The sequence below is a fragment of the Pituophis catenifer genome, unplaced genomic scaffold (assembly GCF_029215685.1).
Source record: "Pituophis catenifer annectens isolate HBS135680 unplaced genomic scaffold, rPitCat1.0.hap2 SCAF_6, whole genome shotgun sequence".
Lineage (NCBI taxonomy): Eukaryota > Metazoa > Chordata > Lepidosauria > Squamata > Colubridae > Pituophis > Pituophis catenifer.
Window position 1 is genome coordinate 81,223,458 of NW_027256886.1, and position 18,434 is coordinate 81,241,891.

Here is an 18,434-nt window from a genome sequence, read left to right on the forward strand (position 1 = left end):
TCCAAACAGAATATTAAAAAGAAACAAAAACAGTATTAGTTGATGACAATAAAATAGCTAAAGGAGACAGATAAATGTGCTGTACTGCAACTCATATACAATAAGTAAATAATTCTTGCCAGGACCAGTGATTAAACAAAACTTTTCAAGCAAAATAGCATTTATTTGTAATGTCAACACAAACTGTAGTAGTACAATCAAGGGTTGTAAACAAATACTCTGAATATTTTCTGTTCATTAAACATACTAAAAGCAAGAGGTAAAAAAATTAGAAGTAAAATTTCTTTAGCAGAAATTCTGCAGTAAAGTGTACAGATTACCCAGTTACCAACTACTCAAGACAAAAATAGAATCTAAAAATTTCTCAGGTATCAACAAGAGGCTGCAAAACCCACTTTCCATATACAAAAACTTAGCAACTTATTCTTCAGAGTTTTTGCCAATAATGCTTTTTGAAACAGAGACCAACAATAAGGTAACTGTTGTAAGAGTATCCAAGGTTCAGATTACAAAGGGATAGAAATATTATTTAACTGTCCAAATTCTGAAGTACAATTTACATGCCAGGATCATCAGTGTTGTCTAGCATCATAAACTTGCCCATTTTTTCTTTCAGTTTCTCAGAGGTTTTCATCTGATCTGGAAGAAAATGAAGCACACAGAGCTCAGAGGACCACAAACAGCAGACATCCATTTAAACAAAATGCTCACTTGCCTGGAACCCACACTGTATTTCAGACATTAATACATTAGAGAGGGTCCAGAGATATTTTACAAGAATACTCAACTCTGCTCGCAATAAAATTCCTTATACCACCAGGCTTGAAATTTTAGGCCTTGATAACTTTCAACTATGCCGTCTACATTCCGACCTAAGCTTAGTACACAAGATTATCTACCATAACGTCCTGTTAATGACTACTTTAACTTCAACCACAGTAACACAAGGGCTATCCATAGATACAAACTAAATGTAATCCGCTCTCATCTTGATTGCAGAAAATACGACTTCAGCAATAGAGTAGTAAAGATCTACCCGATCTTGTTAAATTTCTCTAATCCCCATACCTTTTACCTTAAACTGTCTACCGTGGACCTTTCACATTTCTTAAGAGGTCCCTAAGGGGGCGTGCATAAATGCCCCAGCGTGCCTAATGCCTGTCCTACTGTTCCCATTTATATGTACTCATTTTATGTGCTTATGGCTATGTTTTTCTTATTTATATTCATTTATTTGTGCCAATTTTCATGTGTCTATGTCTATATTGATATTTGTTCCTTGTACTTGTTGACAAATAATTAAATAAATAATTAAATGAATAAATAAAATCCGGCTTCTTAAATGTCTGAAAATGCCATCATTTTTCGTGTGGAATTTAAACTCCATTATTTTGAGGCGATCATTATTTAATAGACCTTTTGAGGTGGGTCTATTACTTTCAGGAACAGAGACAAAACTCTGCTCCTTTTCACATTTGAATGCACATTTATTGCTATAGGAAAAAGTTGTCTAAAAGAAAACTCATCCCATAGCCATTTATTGAAATGACAGCCAATGTTTTACCATTTCAAGGTTCTGATCCTTATTAAAAACACTTACATTTTTTTGGAACATAATGTAGGAAGATTTGGAAATCTACGAATGTCTGATAAGTGACACAAAGAAACAATTTAAATTGAGTAGACCAATAACTTTGGTGTTTGTCTTTAATCAATACAGGCCCTTCCCTGTCCTTAGAGGCATTTATAATGCTATTTGTTGCCTTTTCCAATAATTCTTTCCTATAGTGTAGGCATTATACTGTCACTGAGACTGTGTAGGTCTTCAACTGGGTCATTTAAATAGTATTTTCCTATACTCTGGGGCTTCCTGATAAATATATGTTGTTACCCCATATTTTTACCTTAATTTAATACCAATCCATCTCCACCAAGTATTTGCCCATCCTAAAGATCTGGTGATAGAATTTGTGAGGTCTAAAAGATTCATTTTCCATAAAGGGGGCATTTTGGTTAATTAAAAAAGGAATAGTTTTATACTGTATTAATTTTACATAGACTCAGCTCTGTGCCCTATGAAAAAGCCTTCAATGATGGACACTGTAATCCATACCCTCTTTGTGGGAAAAGCCCTTCAAGTATCTTGAAGATCTCTATCAGGTCTCCCTTCATTCTTTGCGCTGGCCACACCCAGTTTAACTATTCTTCCTAATTCTATTCTTCCAGTCCTTCATCATTTTTGTTACTCTCCTGTGCACTCTTTCCAGTTCCTCAGCATTCTTCTTATACTGTGGCAATCAGTCAAAGCTGGTTGGTCTGGCCAGTGCAGTACAGAGTAGTTATCATCACACTGTTTATATAACCACTGAGCCATGGACTGGCATAGAATATTGCAGCTACTTTTGCTGACTGCTGGCTGTCAGCAGTTCGATTCTCTCTGGCTCAAGGTTGACTCAGCTTTCCATCCTCCCGAGGTCGGTAAAATGAGGACCCAGATTGTTGGGGGCCATAGGCTGACTCTGTAAACCGCTTAGAGAGGGCTGTAAAGCACTGTGAAGTTGTCTAGTGCTATTGCTATATAGAAGTTGTGGTGGTGCAGTGGTCAGAATGTAGCATTGTAGGCTAACTCTGTCCACATCCAGAAATTTGTACTTGACCGGCTATGAGGACCCAGATTGTTGAGGGCAATATGCTGACAGTGTAAACCACTCAAGAGTGCTGTAAAGCAGGGCTCCCCAACCTCCAGTCTGTCTTTTAAGATGTTAGCAATTGCCCAGGCTTGTGTCCTCCATAGATTTGATGAATGCCCTATCTACCCCCTTATCAAAATCATTTGTAAAAATGTCCTATGAGTCTCTTGGACTGCAAGGCGATCAAACCGGTCAGTCCTAGAGGAGATCAACCCTGACTGCTCTTTAGAAGGCCAGATCCTGAAGATGAAACACAAATACTTTGGCCACCTAATGAGAAGGAAGGACTCACTGGAGAAGAGCCTAATACTGGGAATGATTGAGGGCAAAAGGACGACAGAGAATGAGGTGGTTGGATGGAGTCACTGAAGCAGTCGGCGTGAGCTTAAATTGTCTCCGGGGGATGGTAGAGGACAGGAAGGCCTGGAGGAATGTTGTCCATGGGGTCACGATGGGTCAGACACTTCGCAACTAACAACAATAACCCCGTTGCACTCCTCTCTCCATGTAGAAATGGATCCATGAAGGAGCATGCATTGAGCACATTTGTATAACCAACTATGAATCAATCTATATGGTACTAAGACCATTTATCCCACATTGTTCCATTTTAACAAGGTGGCGGCTCTAGCCAATTTTATCAAATATCTTATGTTTACGTCAATTGTGTCCACTGCCTTCTCTTGATATATTAATCACCTTGTCGTAAGAGTAAAATTTGTTTGGCAGAGTCTATTTTTAACAACCCTTTGCTGGCCTCTAGTAATTATACTGGGCTTTTTCTAAGTGCCCGCAAACCCACTGTTTTATACTCACCAGCAAATCTCAGCATTTCTAAATGGAAACGTTCCACTCCCAAGTCTCAATTCTCCATCTTACTGCATGCATCAAAATTGCCTTAAATTTGTGAGTACCACATAGATGAGATACTTGGGGACTACATTTCAGTTAAATTGCTGCTTATGTAATTTCTAGAGTTGCCAAAAACAGCAGAATATCTGTAAGTATGGTTGGGCTAAGGAAGTGTAGATGGGCAGCTTAATTTGGATAAATGCTGATTACTCTTCTGGATGTTTTTCAAAGGAACATCCTTTTAAGGTAGTGATGGCTAACCTTTTCCGGACCATAGCGTACACCCGAACCCCCAAGATGCAATGTGCACGCAGCCCCGTGTATGCACCCTGCGCATATGTGCACAGCCCCTGCATGCGCCCCTCCGTGCATGCACACCCCTGCATGTACCTTGCCCCTTGCGCATGCATGGCAGAGACCCAAAGACCAGCTGGTTGGTGTGAGGCGTGTGTGCATGCGCAGTAGAGCTGAACTGGGGCAATGACTCACGTGCTATCAAAGAGGGCACTGCATGCCACTTCCAGCACGTGTGCCATAGGTTCGCCATCACAATTCTAAGGGATGTATTGCTGATGGTGTGCTCTGACAGACCCTTCCTTCTGATTCTCTTTACCCGTACACCAGTCAATTATATCTCCATTTACACACTAAAAATAGCCATATAGAGCTTGATTACTGGGGGGGGGAGGAATCACCTAATGGACTAAATCAGGGCACAGGAGTACCCTTTAAAGCAGACGGTAAAATGGCAGGTGGGGTTTTATACATTGCAGAATTAAATTCTGTATATAAACAAACCAGTATCTCTTAAATGGAAAGGTTACTATATCCACATAACTTGGCACAATATTAATTTGGCTGCAGTGCAGAGCATCAGAGTGCATGACCAGTTCTGAATGAATTTTCCATTCCAGACATACTTGCCACACATTCTTTGCTGTAAGGAAAGGAAATTCCTGCTTCCTCCTAGTGAGTGAGATAAATTGGGGTGGGTGGGGGGCAGAGACACACCAGCCTTCGGAGACAGTTGCCTGGGGCTTTTCAACCTCTGCATTACATTGGACATCTCTAGGCAATCTCTCTCTCTCTCTACACACACACACACACACACACACACACACATACACACACACACACACACACACACACATCAGGAGAAAGATTTGTTGGTGGACATTAGAAGAAGGAAAGATCTGAGATGTAACTGGAAACCTAGTAGTAAATGTTTAATCCCATTTCACTGGCTGGGATACAAATACAGATTATTTTAGCTTGGAAACAAATAATTTTATATTGCTGTGGCTTAACCCAGAAGCTGGCAACCTTACTTTAGGGAAACTACATACATGTAATATGTGGGCAGAACATAGGGCTGAAAGGGACCTTAGAAGTCTTCTAGTCCAATCCCCTGCTCAAGGCAGCAGGTTTTATATAATCCTGGTCAAATGGTTGACCAGTCTATTTTTGAAAACCTGAAAAGTTTGAAAAGTGATGGAGTATTCATAACTTTGGGAGACAAACTATTCCCCTGATTAACTGTTCCCGCTGTAAGGAAATTTCTCCTTATTTCTAGGTTAGATCCCTCTTTAACATGCTTTCACCCATTATTACTGTACTGTACTGTACTGTACTGTACAATATACTAGGTATACTACACAGTATACACAGGGTGTCAAACTCAATTTCACTGAGGGCCGCATCAGGGTTGTGTTTGACCTCGAGGGGGATAGGGGCGTGGCCAGCTCGACGTCACTTGTGCCGTGATGGCCTCCTGCAGCCCTCTGCCAGTGAAAACAAAGATTGGGGTGGTGGTGGTGTGTGAAATGGGATTTTGCTGGCAGAGGGCTGTTGCAGCTGAAAACAGAGCTCTGGAGCACCATGTGCAGCCCCTCAAGCTCTGTTTTAGCTTGCAGAGGGCTGTAGGTGGCTGTTGAGGCCAAAAACGGAGCTCAGGAGGGCCCTGTGTGTCCCCCCCCCCCAACCTCACTTTTCGCTGGAAGAGGCACCGCGGGCTGATCCTTCGCTGCATCCAGGGTGGCCCTGTGGGCCAGTTTTAAGCACCCCATGGGCCGGATCCGAACCATGGGCCTTAAGTTTCACACCCCTGCACTATACACTATACCAGGGGTGGGCAAATGTGGCCCTTTTACAACCTGTGGACTTCAACTCCCAGAATTCCTGAGACAGTTGTCTCAGGAACTCTGGGAGTTGAAGTCCACAGGTTGTAAAAGGGCCACATTTGCCCACCCCTGCACTATACAATACAATACAATACAATACAATACAATACAATACAATACAATACAATACAATACAATACAACATAGAACAATACTAATATGGTATAAAGAGATATCACTTCTTGAGATCTTGATTATATCTCTGTTGATGCAACCAATGACTGCATTGGCTTACTCTTTGAATCAGATACTACCTATTCCATACCTATGGATTTGGTTTTTCCTGCCTAAGTGCAGGACTTTACTTTTCTCACCACTGAACTTCATCTTATTAGATAGGGCCCAGGACTCGAGTCTGTTAAGATCCTTTTGAATCTTGAGTCTATCTTTCAAAGCGTTAGCAATTTCCCCCAGCTTGGTGTCATCTAAAAATATGAATTACTCTTCTATCCTCTCATCTACATAATTTATAAATATGTTGCACTGGGCCCAAAATAGAACCTTGACTGTTCTGGGCCCAGAACAGAACCTACTGCATGATTCCCTCCATGTAGATGTAGTTCCATTCAGGACTACACACTGGGTGTGGTTGGTCAGCCAATTTGAATCCATTTGGTGATAGTAGCGTCCATCCTTACCAAGAAGTAGTTTGTGGTCTACTTGTCAAAGGTCTTATTGAAGTCCAAGTATCCTATGACCACAGAATTTCTCTGGTCCACTACTTTAGTCACTTTATCGAAGAAGGATATAAAGTGTGTTTGGCATAAGATATTTTTAACGAACATGCTGCTCCCGCCAAGCCGGGCTATCAACATAATAATTTTAAATTGGATGTTTTACATTTCTGGGGTTTTAAATTGAGCTGAATTATTTAATAATTTTAAATAATTTTAATTGATGTTTGTCTTGTGCTTTTAATAGGCTGTACACCGCCCTGAGTCCTTCGGGAGAAGGGCGGTATAGAAATAAAATTATTCTTATTCTTAATAATCTTGTTCATTTCTAGGTGCTCACAAATCTTCTGCTTATCTTTTCCACGATTTTCCCGGGTATTGAGGTCAAGCTAATTGGCCTATAACTTCGTGGATCCATTTCTCCCTTTTTAGAGACTGAAACCACATCAGCTCTTTTCCAGTCTTCTGGTAGCTCCCCTGTCCTACGCGGGCTTTGAAAGATTATATCCAGTGGCTCTGAGATTACATCTGCCACCTCCTTCAATACCCTGGGATCAGCGGTGGGTTTCACTTATTTTTACCAGTGGTTTGCTGCGCATGTGCGCCTTGCTTGTACACGCATCTTCCGTGCATGTGCCTGGTCTCAAAAACGTAGCTACATAGGATGGCATAGAGCCGGGGCGGGGCCAACCCACAATCTCTGCTACCGGTTCACCAGAACCGGTCTGAACCGGCTGAATACCACCTCAGATGCAAAGCAACTGTTCCAGGTGAATTCAGTTCAGGGTGGATAGGTATTCTCTTACTGTTTCCCTGCCTATCTGGATTTGTATACTTGTTCTATTTCCCTCAAGGTTGCTCTTGGTAAGTTGGGCTATTTTTTCCTTTTGCATAAAAAGATGCAAAAAGGGATTAAGCAGTTTTGCTTTCTCCCTGCTGCCTGGCACCTTCTTGCTATCTGCTTCCATTAGTGGACCTATCGTTTCCTTGACTTTCTTGTTCCTTGCATACTGAAAAAAAAAAGACTTTCAATATGGTGTGAGCAGGACATACCGTGGAAGGAAGGCTGTACTGTGTTTATATGTGGCTACTGTGATATATGTCAGAGAGCTAAATGGCTCTAATAACCTGGAGAGAGCAAGACGGATATTCATAAACATACTAGTGCTCACCACCTCAGTACTACATATAAACTGATATTTAGAATGAATTTCTTAAAAGAATGCAATAAAACCAGAGGTGGAATTCAGCCAGTTCGGACGAACTGGTAGCTCCAACAATCAGTTGGCCCCACCCACTCGCCCTATCCTGTCCTTTATTTCCTGCTTTGTGGCCCATCTCAATCACGCGGCACAGCTGATTTCCCCCCCCTCGCTGTTCTACTTACAGTTGCTGCCTTGGAAATTAAACAGCTGAGCTTCTAAATGCTCCATTTTCAGCGCTGCGTGCAAGTGACTTAAGCGCACACATGCGCTCACCAAACCGGTAGTTAAACCAGTAGCATCCCACCACTGAATAAAACAGAAGGCATACTAATATATTCAATACTTACTGATAAGGTCACTTCTGTCCAGCAGTAGCTCTAAATCTTTGTCAGTTATTACTTTTTCTCTTGAACCTTTAATCTCTCTAGAAAAAGAAAGAATGAAATATTTTTATTAAGTTCTCTTGTATTTAAGGGCTTAACTTCTTGGCAATGACTTTAGCTTTATTTGTGAAAATGCTTCCTTCATGTAATCATTTGTTCCGTGTGGGGAGCCAGTGTGATGTCATGATTAAGGGCTTGGACCGGGAATGGAGAAATTCAGGTTCTGGTCTATCCTCAGCCATGGAAACTTGCTGGATGTTGGGCTGGTCACTCTGCTTTAACCCAACCCAGCTCACCTCACCTCACCGGGTGGATGTTGTAGGATAACAGGAGGACAAAGGGCTATGTATGCCACCTTGAACTACAAAAAGAAAAAAAAAATAGAAAATAAATCAAATCAATAAGGAAGCAAACAGATCATACCTGTCATAATCCCTGGATTGCAGCAATTCTATTAACTCTTTGGGATCTAAGCAGCTCTTTGACTGGTTTATTCCAAATTTACCGCCTTTGAACTGATCTTAAAGGGAAACAAGAAAAAATATACCTTTATTGACAGCACTGTCAGTGATTTTTTTAAAAAAATATCCTGTATAAACTGACAGTCATTTTTGTAATTCTAAAATAGAAGAATGATAGAATTATACTTACAGAAAATTAATGCAAACATAAATATTTTCCAAAAGGAGCTTCTTGGCATTATTATAGAGTATGCCCCTCAGATTATTTGATATTATTCCTGGATCTTGCAAGCCAAGGAAAATTAAAGTTTTTTGTAATCATAAACATGGATGCCAAAAATGGAAGTTGGCCTCCTGCATGTTCAGACTTTGTTAATATCCACTTTTCTGTTAACCCTTTTAAGCTTACAAATATAGTCTTTTCAGTCGTAGTGTCAACAGAATGTCTGAAAGGGTTGCCAGAAGTAACAACATATCTTGTTTTAAATTTGATCAAATAAATCAACTTGATATTCCTTCCCTTTACTTCTAACAGTCTTAATTTTTAGCTCAGTCTAATAGTCAGATTTGAGGATTTGATTTGTCTTAATTTCTTAATTAAACTCTTAATTTGTTCTTTGTCCCATTGCACATAATTCTTTAAAATTTTAGTTAAGTCTCTTGGTAAACCCAGCAAGAAAAAATTATACAGATCACTCTTTTGGTTTATCATTTGTATTTCCCTTAAATTTTAAAGTCTCAGTCAGTTTTTTTTGTAGATCCAGTGAAGCATCCTTGTCTAAGTCATTCTCTTGGCTTGTCAGTTGTAAATCAATTTTTAATACTATAATGTCAGATAAAATTTGTTCTAAATCTGTTTTTTTTTCTCAATGCCATCTTTTGGACAAAATGTATCCATAGAAGCTGGCATCATTATTGACATTGTTGATACTGTAGCTACTTTTATCTGATTCAGTTTTTCAAAAGTCTCCTTATGTATTTGCATCATTAGAACATTTTTAAGTTTTATAAATCTTTCCTCCACCTATAATTTTTAGCCTCCTCTAGTGTTCACTTTTGAAATTATGAATTGAATTTCTTTTAAAATTCTCTGCTGTAGTGAGCAAAATGGCTTATCCCACCGTTTCCTGGATTTCAAACCTGTGAAAAATCACTCTCCTGCAATCTCCTTGAGAAGAGCAGCCATCCAGAACACATACCAACAATTTCTCACCTTATCCAGAGAGGTTTGAAGGAACCAGACTATTCTCTAGTTCCTTGGTCTTTGCTGCAGTTATTAGTAGAATTCAGAGATACTGAATTTTTAAAGTTTTTACACAAGTACATTTAGCCTCCCAGCTGCAATCTAGTCTAAACCTGACAACTCTAGTAACATCCATGTTTTGATTACATCATAAATATACTTCCAATCAGGGGTGAAATGCAAATTTTTCCCCAACCGGTTCTGTGGGCATGGCTTGGTGTGTGTGGCAGGGGAAGGGTATTGCAAAATCTCAATTCCCACCACACTCTTTGGCCAGCCAGAGGTGGTATTTGCTGGTTCTCCGAACTACTCAAAATTTCTCCAGAACCTGTTAGAACCTGTTAGATTTCACCTGTGCTAACAATCTACTAGTTCTTAGGCTACCCTTTGAAGCAAACATTCTGGCTTCAATTGGTTCAAAATGTAGCAACTTGATATTGAATTAATTAACTATATTAAAAGTTTAGCCATGATGCCATTTGTTTTACAGGAACAATATAAACTGTTGCTTTTGATTTTTAAAGCTTGAAATGCCACATAGTTTAGCTGCCTAAAAAAACGTATCTGTCTCATAATGAGCCTATGGGACATATGCAGGAAATGTCTCTCTTAAGATGTTTGAGCTTCTGGGATATAGAAGGCCATTGTCAAGGATGCCGGAGAGAATCTTCTCCTAGTTTACTCCCGAGCTGTAAAAAATTCTCCATAGGACTGGAATTAGAACCCAGGGTCCTATTTGTTTGAAAAATGTTAGTAAGGGCTTTCAGTAATGATTTATATTTTATGTTTTGTGTTGTTTTTGACAGATTGTCCTTGTAGGCTGCCCTGTTGGCTGTGTCAATAAAGAAACAAACGGCCTTTAAATGGAAGACTATTAAAGGCATAGTAATGTCAACTAGCAAAATCTCATAGCAAGCGGTCCAACAAAAATTGTGAACGTGATTTCGAAGGACTGTAGATATTACTAACTTTTGTGGATAATCAGCTTCTCTAATTTCCTTTTGGCAGCAGCCCTCTCCACAATCTTCTGGTCAATGGTATTTGCGGTTACAAAACGATATACAACCACTGGCTTTGTCTGACCAATTCTGTGACATCGGTCTTGTGCCTGAAGGTCAGACTGAGGGTTCTATGAAAAGAAAATATATGAATTTAATATTTAATGGCACATGAACATCAGATTTATCTTTTCATCTCCATGTAAACAATTCTTCTTAGGAAAAAGAACTTCTGACTTGTTAACAAATTGGGGGAAACATTCTCTGAGAGATGGTGAGAACTGACTTTGACTTATATCTACAACCCATTGCAATAATAACACACACCACATATCAAGTGAAGAGGCAACTGTGCTTGCTAAGAAGATGCAGCTACTTTAAAGCATTCCTAATAGGTGCTAAATGCACGCTTCCACGTGCTTCAAATTACCTGTTGAATCTGATTCTTTATATAGTCTTTATTAAGATTTCTGAATACTTTATACGCTTCTTGATCTTTAAAGCATGTCAAGAAATATTTAGTACTTTTCTTTTGGTCTATTCTCAAATGCAACATTTTCAAGTGCTCGGTGACCCCAAGAAACCTTCCATTCTAAGCTGAAGGATCACAAGAGAGTTTGTGAGATTTTAATCATTTAAAATTATTTATATATCTACATTTTTATTTAATTCCAAGGATCTCCTATGTTTGGTTAGAGATGTTAAAGATGCTTTGGGGCTCAACATTGTTCATGCTTGATTATTGTGACAAGCATAAGTTTTTCCTGTTCTTACATGTGCTTAAAAACATTCTGGAAAAAAATTACAGAAATGAATCTGACATTTTCGGTACTTAAAGCTTCTCCTTTGGCATCAAGTATGGATTCTGCTGGCTGTTAAATTGCAGAAAGTGCAACACGAGTACTGCTAGGGAAGCAATAGAGCAAACTTCCATATGAAATTTTATCACTGATAATCCCGTGGACTGCATTTTTGACAACTGTACATATAGCTATGGATTCTCCCATACTAAGTGGCAACAGAAGAACTGAATTGTGTTAATTTTGTTATTCCTACCTAATTATTTTGCCTGTTTTTGAAGGGTGCTAAACTGAGACTTTTAATTAGGAGGAGAAGAAAAAATGTAATATTCTCCAATTAAATTCTGAATTTGACAGTCAGTGTCTTGTTAGAAACATTACATTGCATCTATGGTTGATAGCATTTGGCATGCTTACGGAAAAAGCTACAGAACTCTAAATGGCATACCACTACAGGGTAGTCCTTGACTTATGACTACAATTAAACCCCTAAATTCTCCTTGCTAAGTGAAACAGTTAACCGAGTTTCACCCCATTTTATAACTTTTCTTACCAAAGATGTTAAGTGAATCACTGCAGTTATTAAGTTCACAACATGGTTATTAAGTGAATCTGGCTTCCCCATTGACTTTGCTTGTCAGAAGGTTGCAAAATGTGATCATACATGACCTCAGAACATAACAACTGTCATAAATGAGGGTCAGTTGCCAAGCTGAATTTTGAACATAGGACCATGAGGATGGTAAAATGGTCATGTGAAAAAAATTGATAAGTCATTTTTTTCCGTGATGTTGTAACTTCGAACAGTCACTAAATGAACTGTTGTAAGCCAAGGACTACCTCTAGTCCTTTTACATTTAAAGGACTTACATTTAATAATGCAGAGAGCCTGGTGGCGCGGCAGACTAAAGCACTTTATTAACAGTTATTAACATCAGCTGCCTACAATTACTGGAAGTTCAAATCTCACCAGGCTCAAGGTTGACTCAGCCTTCCATCCTTTCTAAGGTAGGTAAAATGAGGACCCAGATTGTTGGGGGCAATATGCTGACTCTGTAAACCGCTTAGAGAGGGCTGTAAAAGCACTAAGAAGCGGTATGTAAGTCTAAGTGCTATTGCTATTACCAGGTTACCCAGCTGGCTTTGTGTCTAAGGCAGGACTCACAGTCTCCCAATTTCTAGCCGGTGCACCAAACTGGCTCTCACTAATTTAATTCACATTTATTCTAAGATTGTACCAGATTTCATAGGGAGAGCTTAAATTCCAAGTGGATTCTAAAACTGTACTCTACTGATGGGAGTTGAATATACAGTCCTTTGGGATCAGGACTTCTGTCAGAATACACAGTACCTACCCAGTCACTGTCGTAAATTATGACTGTATCAGCTGCAGTCAGATTAATGCCAAGACCTCCAGCCCGTGTGCTCACCAGAAATATAAAAACGTCAGGGTCTGCGTTAAAATTCTTCATCTATAAAAGGTAGAATATTGCCAAGTTTAACATGAATTAGGAAAATCGGCATGCTTGTGTCCTTAAAGATAATAAATAGAAAGAAACCTCTAGCCACCTTTCTGCTTCAACTACAAAAAATTATAGGAAGAATTGCATTTTGGCATGTTCCTAGATTTCACAATGTTTTTGGGGTTGAGAAGGTTAAGAACATATGTTAAACAGTGGAAAATTTAGTAGTTTAAAAAAAATTCCTAATAAATTGTTTGAAAAATAAAAAAATAAAAATAAAATCACAGGATACATTTTAAAAATTCAAACAAATAAAAACTTAATAAAAGAGGCATGGAATTCAAAATTAATTTGAAATGACGCTCTTACATCTGCAATTATTCATGATAACCTATATTTTGAACTAAGCATGGCTGAGGAATTCTGGGAGTTGAGCTCCGCAGAGTTTAAAATTGCCTAGGTTGAAAAACACTGATCTAAATATTTTTGGATACATTTTTCATCAAAAAAGTATGTTTCAAGATATAATCCATCAATCCACACTAATTTCCACACCATAATCCATATTAATTTCCAGCAATTCTATAGTAATATAAAGGCTGGATAAAAATTGATAATTAAAAAAAATTGGATTTTTAAAATTTAAATTCGGGTTTTTTTATTTTTATCAAATTTATTTTAATAAAATGCTTTTGGAGTAAAAATCTATCTAAAGATAGTTTTCTATTTAAGATACATTAGTAATTTGGTTTATTCAGCATAAAATGGAGCTTAGTTATGTAGCATGAGGCTGTATATACTGCAATATTTACATTTTTGGTAAACTCATTCAATGAATCCAAGCTCTGTAAGCTAAATAGGAAATAAAGAGCACCTGTCATTTCAGATCCATAATGGCAGCGCCTGTTAGCGGGCATCCACTCACCTGCTGCCCACCGGGTCCCTCACCTTGTGTCACTGCCACATCACCAGCTGTCCCATTAAAGTGAATGGGACTGTCAGTGAGTCAACAGCAGGTCAGAGGAGGAGCCGCTATGGGACAGAGATGACAGTTGCTCTTTAAAAATTATGATTTAAATCAAGTTGATTTAAATCAAGCCTTTTTTACTAGTGATTTAAACCGACTTGATTTAAACCGACTTGATTTAAATCAAATCCACCCTGGTAATATATAACATTATCATGTCAACAACATCTCTCCAAAATAGAGTAACAGGATTGCAGAGGCTTTCCAATTATATTTACAGAGGATAAGTTGAAGCCAAATAGCTTACTCCCACAGCTTGTTTTCTTGATAAATCTTAGAAAAACTAAGCAACTCGGGTGAATGTTTCTGAGAGAAAAAATCACCTACATTTTCTTCTCTGTCTGCATAAGACATGCTTCCATCCAGACGACTAAACTGGTAATCTCTCAGATAGCAGTAGTCCATCAAAATATCCAACATTTGGGTCATTTGTGAAAACAGCACCACCTAAATTGAGGAAATATTACTTAGTTAACTTATCTCAGAGGTATGGGTCCTCCCCCCCCCCCCCTAAATTCAAAAGCAATACCTTGTGTCCTCGCTTTTTTAGTTCTGGTAACATGCGATCCAAGAGTAATGTTTTTCCAGAATTCTTCACTAGATCCTCATCCACCTTCATATGAGAGGGGAAACAACAACAAAAGCTGTTTTATGAATATAATATACATAGTGCTTTTAAAAAGCTGCTTTTCCTGGCCTTTAGAAAGGAACATTTGTAAATATGGTCTCATTTCCATTATCATCAGAGAACAGCAAAGAAAGACATAGTGTACTTTCCGGAGTATAAGACTCACTTTTCCCCCCTAAGAGGGTGAAAATTTGGGTGTGTCTTATACACCAAATGTAGCCCCGCCCACCCGCTGGCCCCAACCCTTTGGCCTCTGCCTCCCAGCAATTTGCCTCTTTGCAGCAAACAGCCTGTTTCAGTTTCAGTACAGCCTGATTAGCACAAGCAACTGATTGTCAGTTGGATCGGCCTCCCGACCATCAGCTGTTTCAGGCTGCAGGGATTGCCATTGCCAATTGCTGCCTCTGCGTGCCCCATTTTCAGTCTCTGCTGTTTGCTGCAAGGAGGCAAATTGTTGGGAGGCAGAGGCAGATTTTTTCCCCTTGTTTTTCCTCCCCAAAAAAGGTAGGTGTGTCTTATAGTCCGGAGTGTTTTATACTCCGAAAAATACGGTAGTCTAAAATTCCAGGAAAAGCTTCCTTAGGTTAATGGAAGACTTTGCAGAATTGAAAAGCGGAGTGGATCTATGGAAAGCTACAAAGAACCAACACTGAATAGAACCAACGGAGGAGCTGGCACCTGGGTCTGACAAAAGCTGGGAAATATGAAAATTGTTGAATACATTATGCACTGGTACAACAAGATCCAGAGACACTCTGAACAAATGGGGCTGTCCGATGGCTTCTGCTCTTTGCGATTGTGGCGACATGCAGACAACAACACTACATATACACATCCTTTGTGTTACGATCAGTGTATACTTGAGGACCTCATGATAGCACAACAGAACACAACGTTGCCAGTTTCTGGGCAAGACCTGTTTAATTTGTATATATTTTAATCTTGTGTTTCATATTTTAAATTTTATGTCATATAGCTGTGATTGTGAACCTATGGCACACGTGCCAGAGGTGGCATGCTGAGTCCTCTCTGTGGGCACGCACGCCATCATCAGTTGCTCTTCTGGTTTCTGAAAAACGGACTGAAAATGGCCCCCAAAACAGCCTGAAAATGTCACGAAAAAGGCCCCCCAAATGGCCTCAAAATAGCCCCCAAAACAGCAAAAAACCAGGCCATTTTTCAGGTCAAAAACAGCCAAAAAACTCTCTCACCCCCAAAAAGGCCCAGAAAACGCCCCCGAAAAAGGGCCTGAAACCCCCCCCCCAAAATAGCCAAAAAACCAGGCATACGTGTGCCGGCCAGCTGGTCTTCTGGTTTCCGGTGCTCCAGTGTGCGCATATGCACGCGCGTTCCAGTTTGGGCACTCAGTGCTGAAAAGATTTGCCATCACTGTCATATAGTATGCCTTATTTTAATTGTGATGTTTCTGACACAAATAACCAAGCGGTTTCCAGAGATTCTAATTCTGGCAAGTATGTCTTTTTGGTTAATAGACAAAATACCTGATAACTGAAATAACAGCTGTTAACAGAATTGATGTGGTCTACAAATATAAGTGTCCTGAATATTTATAAATATTTATAATTGCCTAGTTACTGTTGAATGGGATTGCTATTATAAATAAAAACTTACTTAAATACAGGAAAATCCTTCACTTGGAATAAAAAAATTGGATGATCTTGAAGGCAGGAATATATTTTATCAGTATAATTATGGAAGTAAAAGTGTAGACAGGAGGTATCCTTGACTGCTCCATGCTGCATTCACTAAGTATTCAGTTCTAACGTATTTTTTATTTTCACCATAATTTCTCTTGTTGTATCCAACAACAAATATTCATGCAAAATATTTTACAATTCAAGGCAATTTGCTTCATCCTTCTGAGACTGTTACATTTATTTATATTTATATGGACATTTATATGGACATAAATTGTTTCAACTCCTATCCTCAAAACGACACTATAGGGCACTGTACACCAAGACAACTAGATACAAGGAGTTTTTTCCCGAACACCATCACTCTGCTAAACAAATAATTCCCTAACACTGTCAAACTATTCACTAAGTCTGCATTACTATTACTATTAATCTTCTCATCGTTCCTATCACCTACCTCCTCCCACTTATGACTGTATGACAGTAACTTTGTTGCTTGTATCCTTACAATATTGTTTCCTAGTATGATTTGATTGCTTATTTCTACCCTATGACTCATTAAGTGTTGTACCTTATGATTCTTGATGAACGTATCTTTTCTTTTATGTACACTGAGAGCGTATGCACCAAGACAAATTCCTTGTGTGTCCAATCACACTTGGCCAATAAAAAAATCTATTCTATTCTATTCTATTCTATTCTATTCTATTCTATTCTATTCTATTCTATTATTCTATTCTATTCTATTCTATTCTATTCTATTCTATTCTATTCTATTCTATTCTATCATTAAGTTTTGTTACCTTATGATTCTTGACGAATGTATTTTTTCTTTTTATGTACACTGAGAACATATGCACCAAAGACAAATTCCTTGTGTGTCCAATCACACTTGGCCAATAAAGAATTCTATCTATCTATCTACCTATATTTTTAAAATCAATTCCAAACCCTTTCCCTCATTACTCAAACAACGATCAGAAAATCCTTTTTCCCCAATGTGGATAAAACTCTTTTGTCAATTTACATATCCATGTTGTGATCTGGTAATGAGTTTGCATACAGTTACCAAAGAAAAAACACTTTTACCCAATTTTGGACTATTTACCCAGATCTGGGAAGCACTGCTCTAAATAAACAAATGTCCAATAAGATTATCTTCTCCTAGTTTCTGCATGACCTGGCAAAAATCTAATTTGTATACCCTCAAGTCTAGTGAAAAGCTAGTTTGCTCTTCCCCCAATTTTGCGGTTTGCCACCTTTTTCAATCAAAATTCTGCCAAACATCTTTCCAGATACACTTAACACCCTGTATGTTTTGCATACCTGTTTGTGCAATACAGGTGAGCAACGGTGACATTCTAATCTCATATTGCATCTACATCCACAAACGCAATATCCATTGTTGTTGTTGTTGTTAGTTGCAAAGTTGTGTCCGACCCATCGTGACCCGATGGACAACATTCCTCCAGGCCTTCCTGTCCTCTACCATCCTCTGGAGTCCATTTAAGCTCATGCCTACTGCTTCGGTGACTCCATCCAGCCACCTCATTCTCTGTCGTCCCCTTCTTCTTTTGCCCTCCATCGTTCCCAACATTAAGACTCTTCTCCAGTGAGTCCTTCCTTCTCATTAGGTGGCCAAAGTATTTGAATTTCATCTTCAGGATCTGGCTTTCTAAAGATCCGTCAGGGTTGATCTCCTCTAGGACTGACCAGTTTGATTGCCTTGCGGTCCAAGGGACTCTCAGGAGTCTTCTCCAGCACAAGAGTTCAAAGGCCTCAATTCTTTGATGCTCAGCCTTCCTTATGTCCAACTTTCACAACCATACATTGCAACTGAGAAAACCATAGCCTTGATTCTACGCACTTTTGTTGGCAGGGTGATGTCTCTGCTTTTTACAGATTAAATAAGGCACACAGCTCCCCCCAGAATCAAACCAGTGTAACATTTCTCCAGCTACACTGCCTATACCTGCAGCTTACCATTTTCTAACTTTCGCACAGCTTTTAATCAATGCTTATTAGACATTAACAATGATGGTATTAAGTTTCAGTTCCACTTTTTAACACATCACTGCTATTCCTGTGTCATCTAGAATCTTCCCAGCATTCCCTCCTTTCCCTTTTTCTCTACACATATTATCTTTCTTTCACCCTTATTTTTGCAGTATT

At 38.9% G+C, this 18,434-nt stretch overlaps 1 protein-coding gene across 1 annotated transcript in view; it reads right to left on the reverse strand.

Annotated features, from left to right (window-relative positions):
• Nucleotides 1-556: 556 nt before the first annotated feature.
• The window catches only part of HELLS (helicase, lymphoid specific), a 44,875-nt gene continuing 26,997 nt past the window's right edge, over nt 557-18,434 (reverse strand). The window contains exons 16-22 of the mRNA XM_070944914.1: nt 14,506-14,589; nt 14,304-14,423; nt 12,842-12,958; nt 10,658-10,817; nt 8,408-8,504; nt 7,949-8,025; nt 557-639 (exon numbers count right to left, since the gene is read on the reverse strand). Coding sequence (XP_070801015.1) covers nt 557-639; nt 7,949-8,025; nt 8,408-8,504; nt 10,658-10,817; nt 12,842-12,958; nt 14,304-14,423; nt 14,506-14,589 — 738 coding nt within the window. The remainder of the gene's footprint in view (nt 640-7,948; nt 8,026-8,407; nt 8,505-10,657; nt 10,818-12,841; nt 12,959-14,303; nt 14,424-14,505; nt 14,590-18,434) is intronic.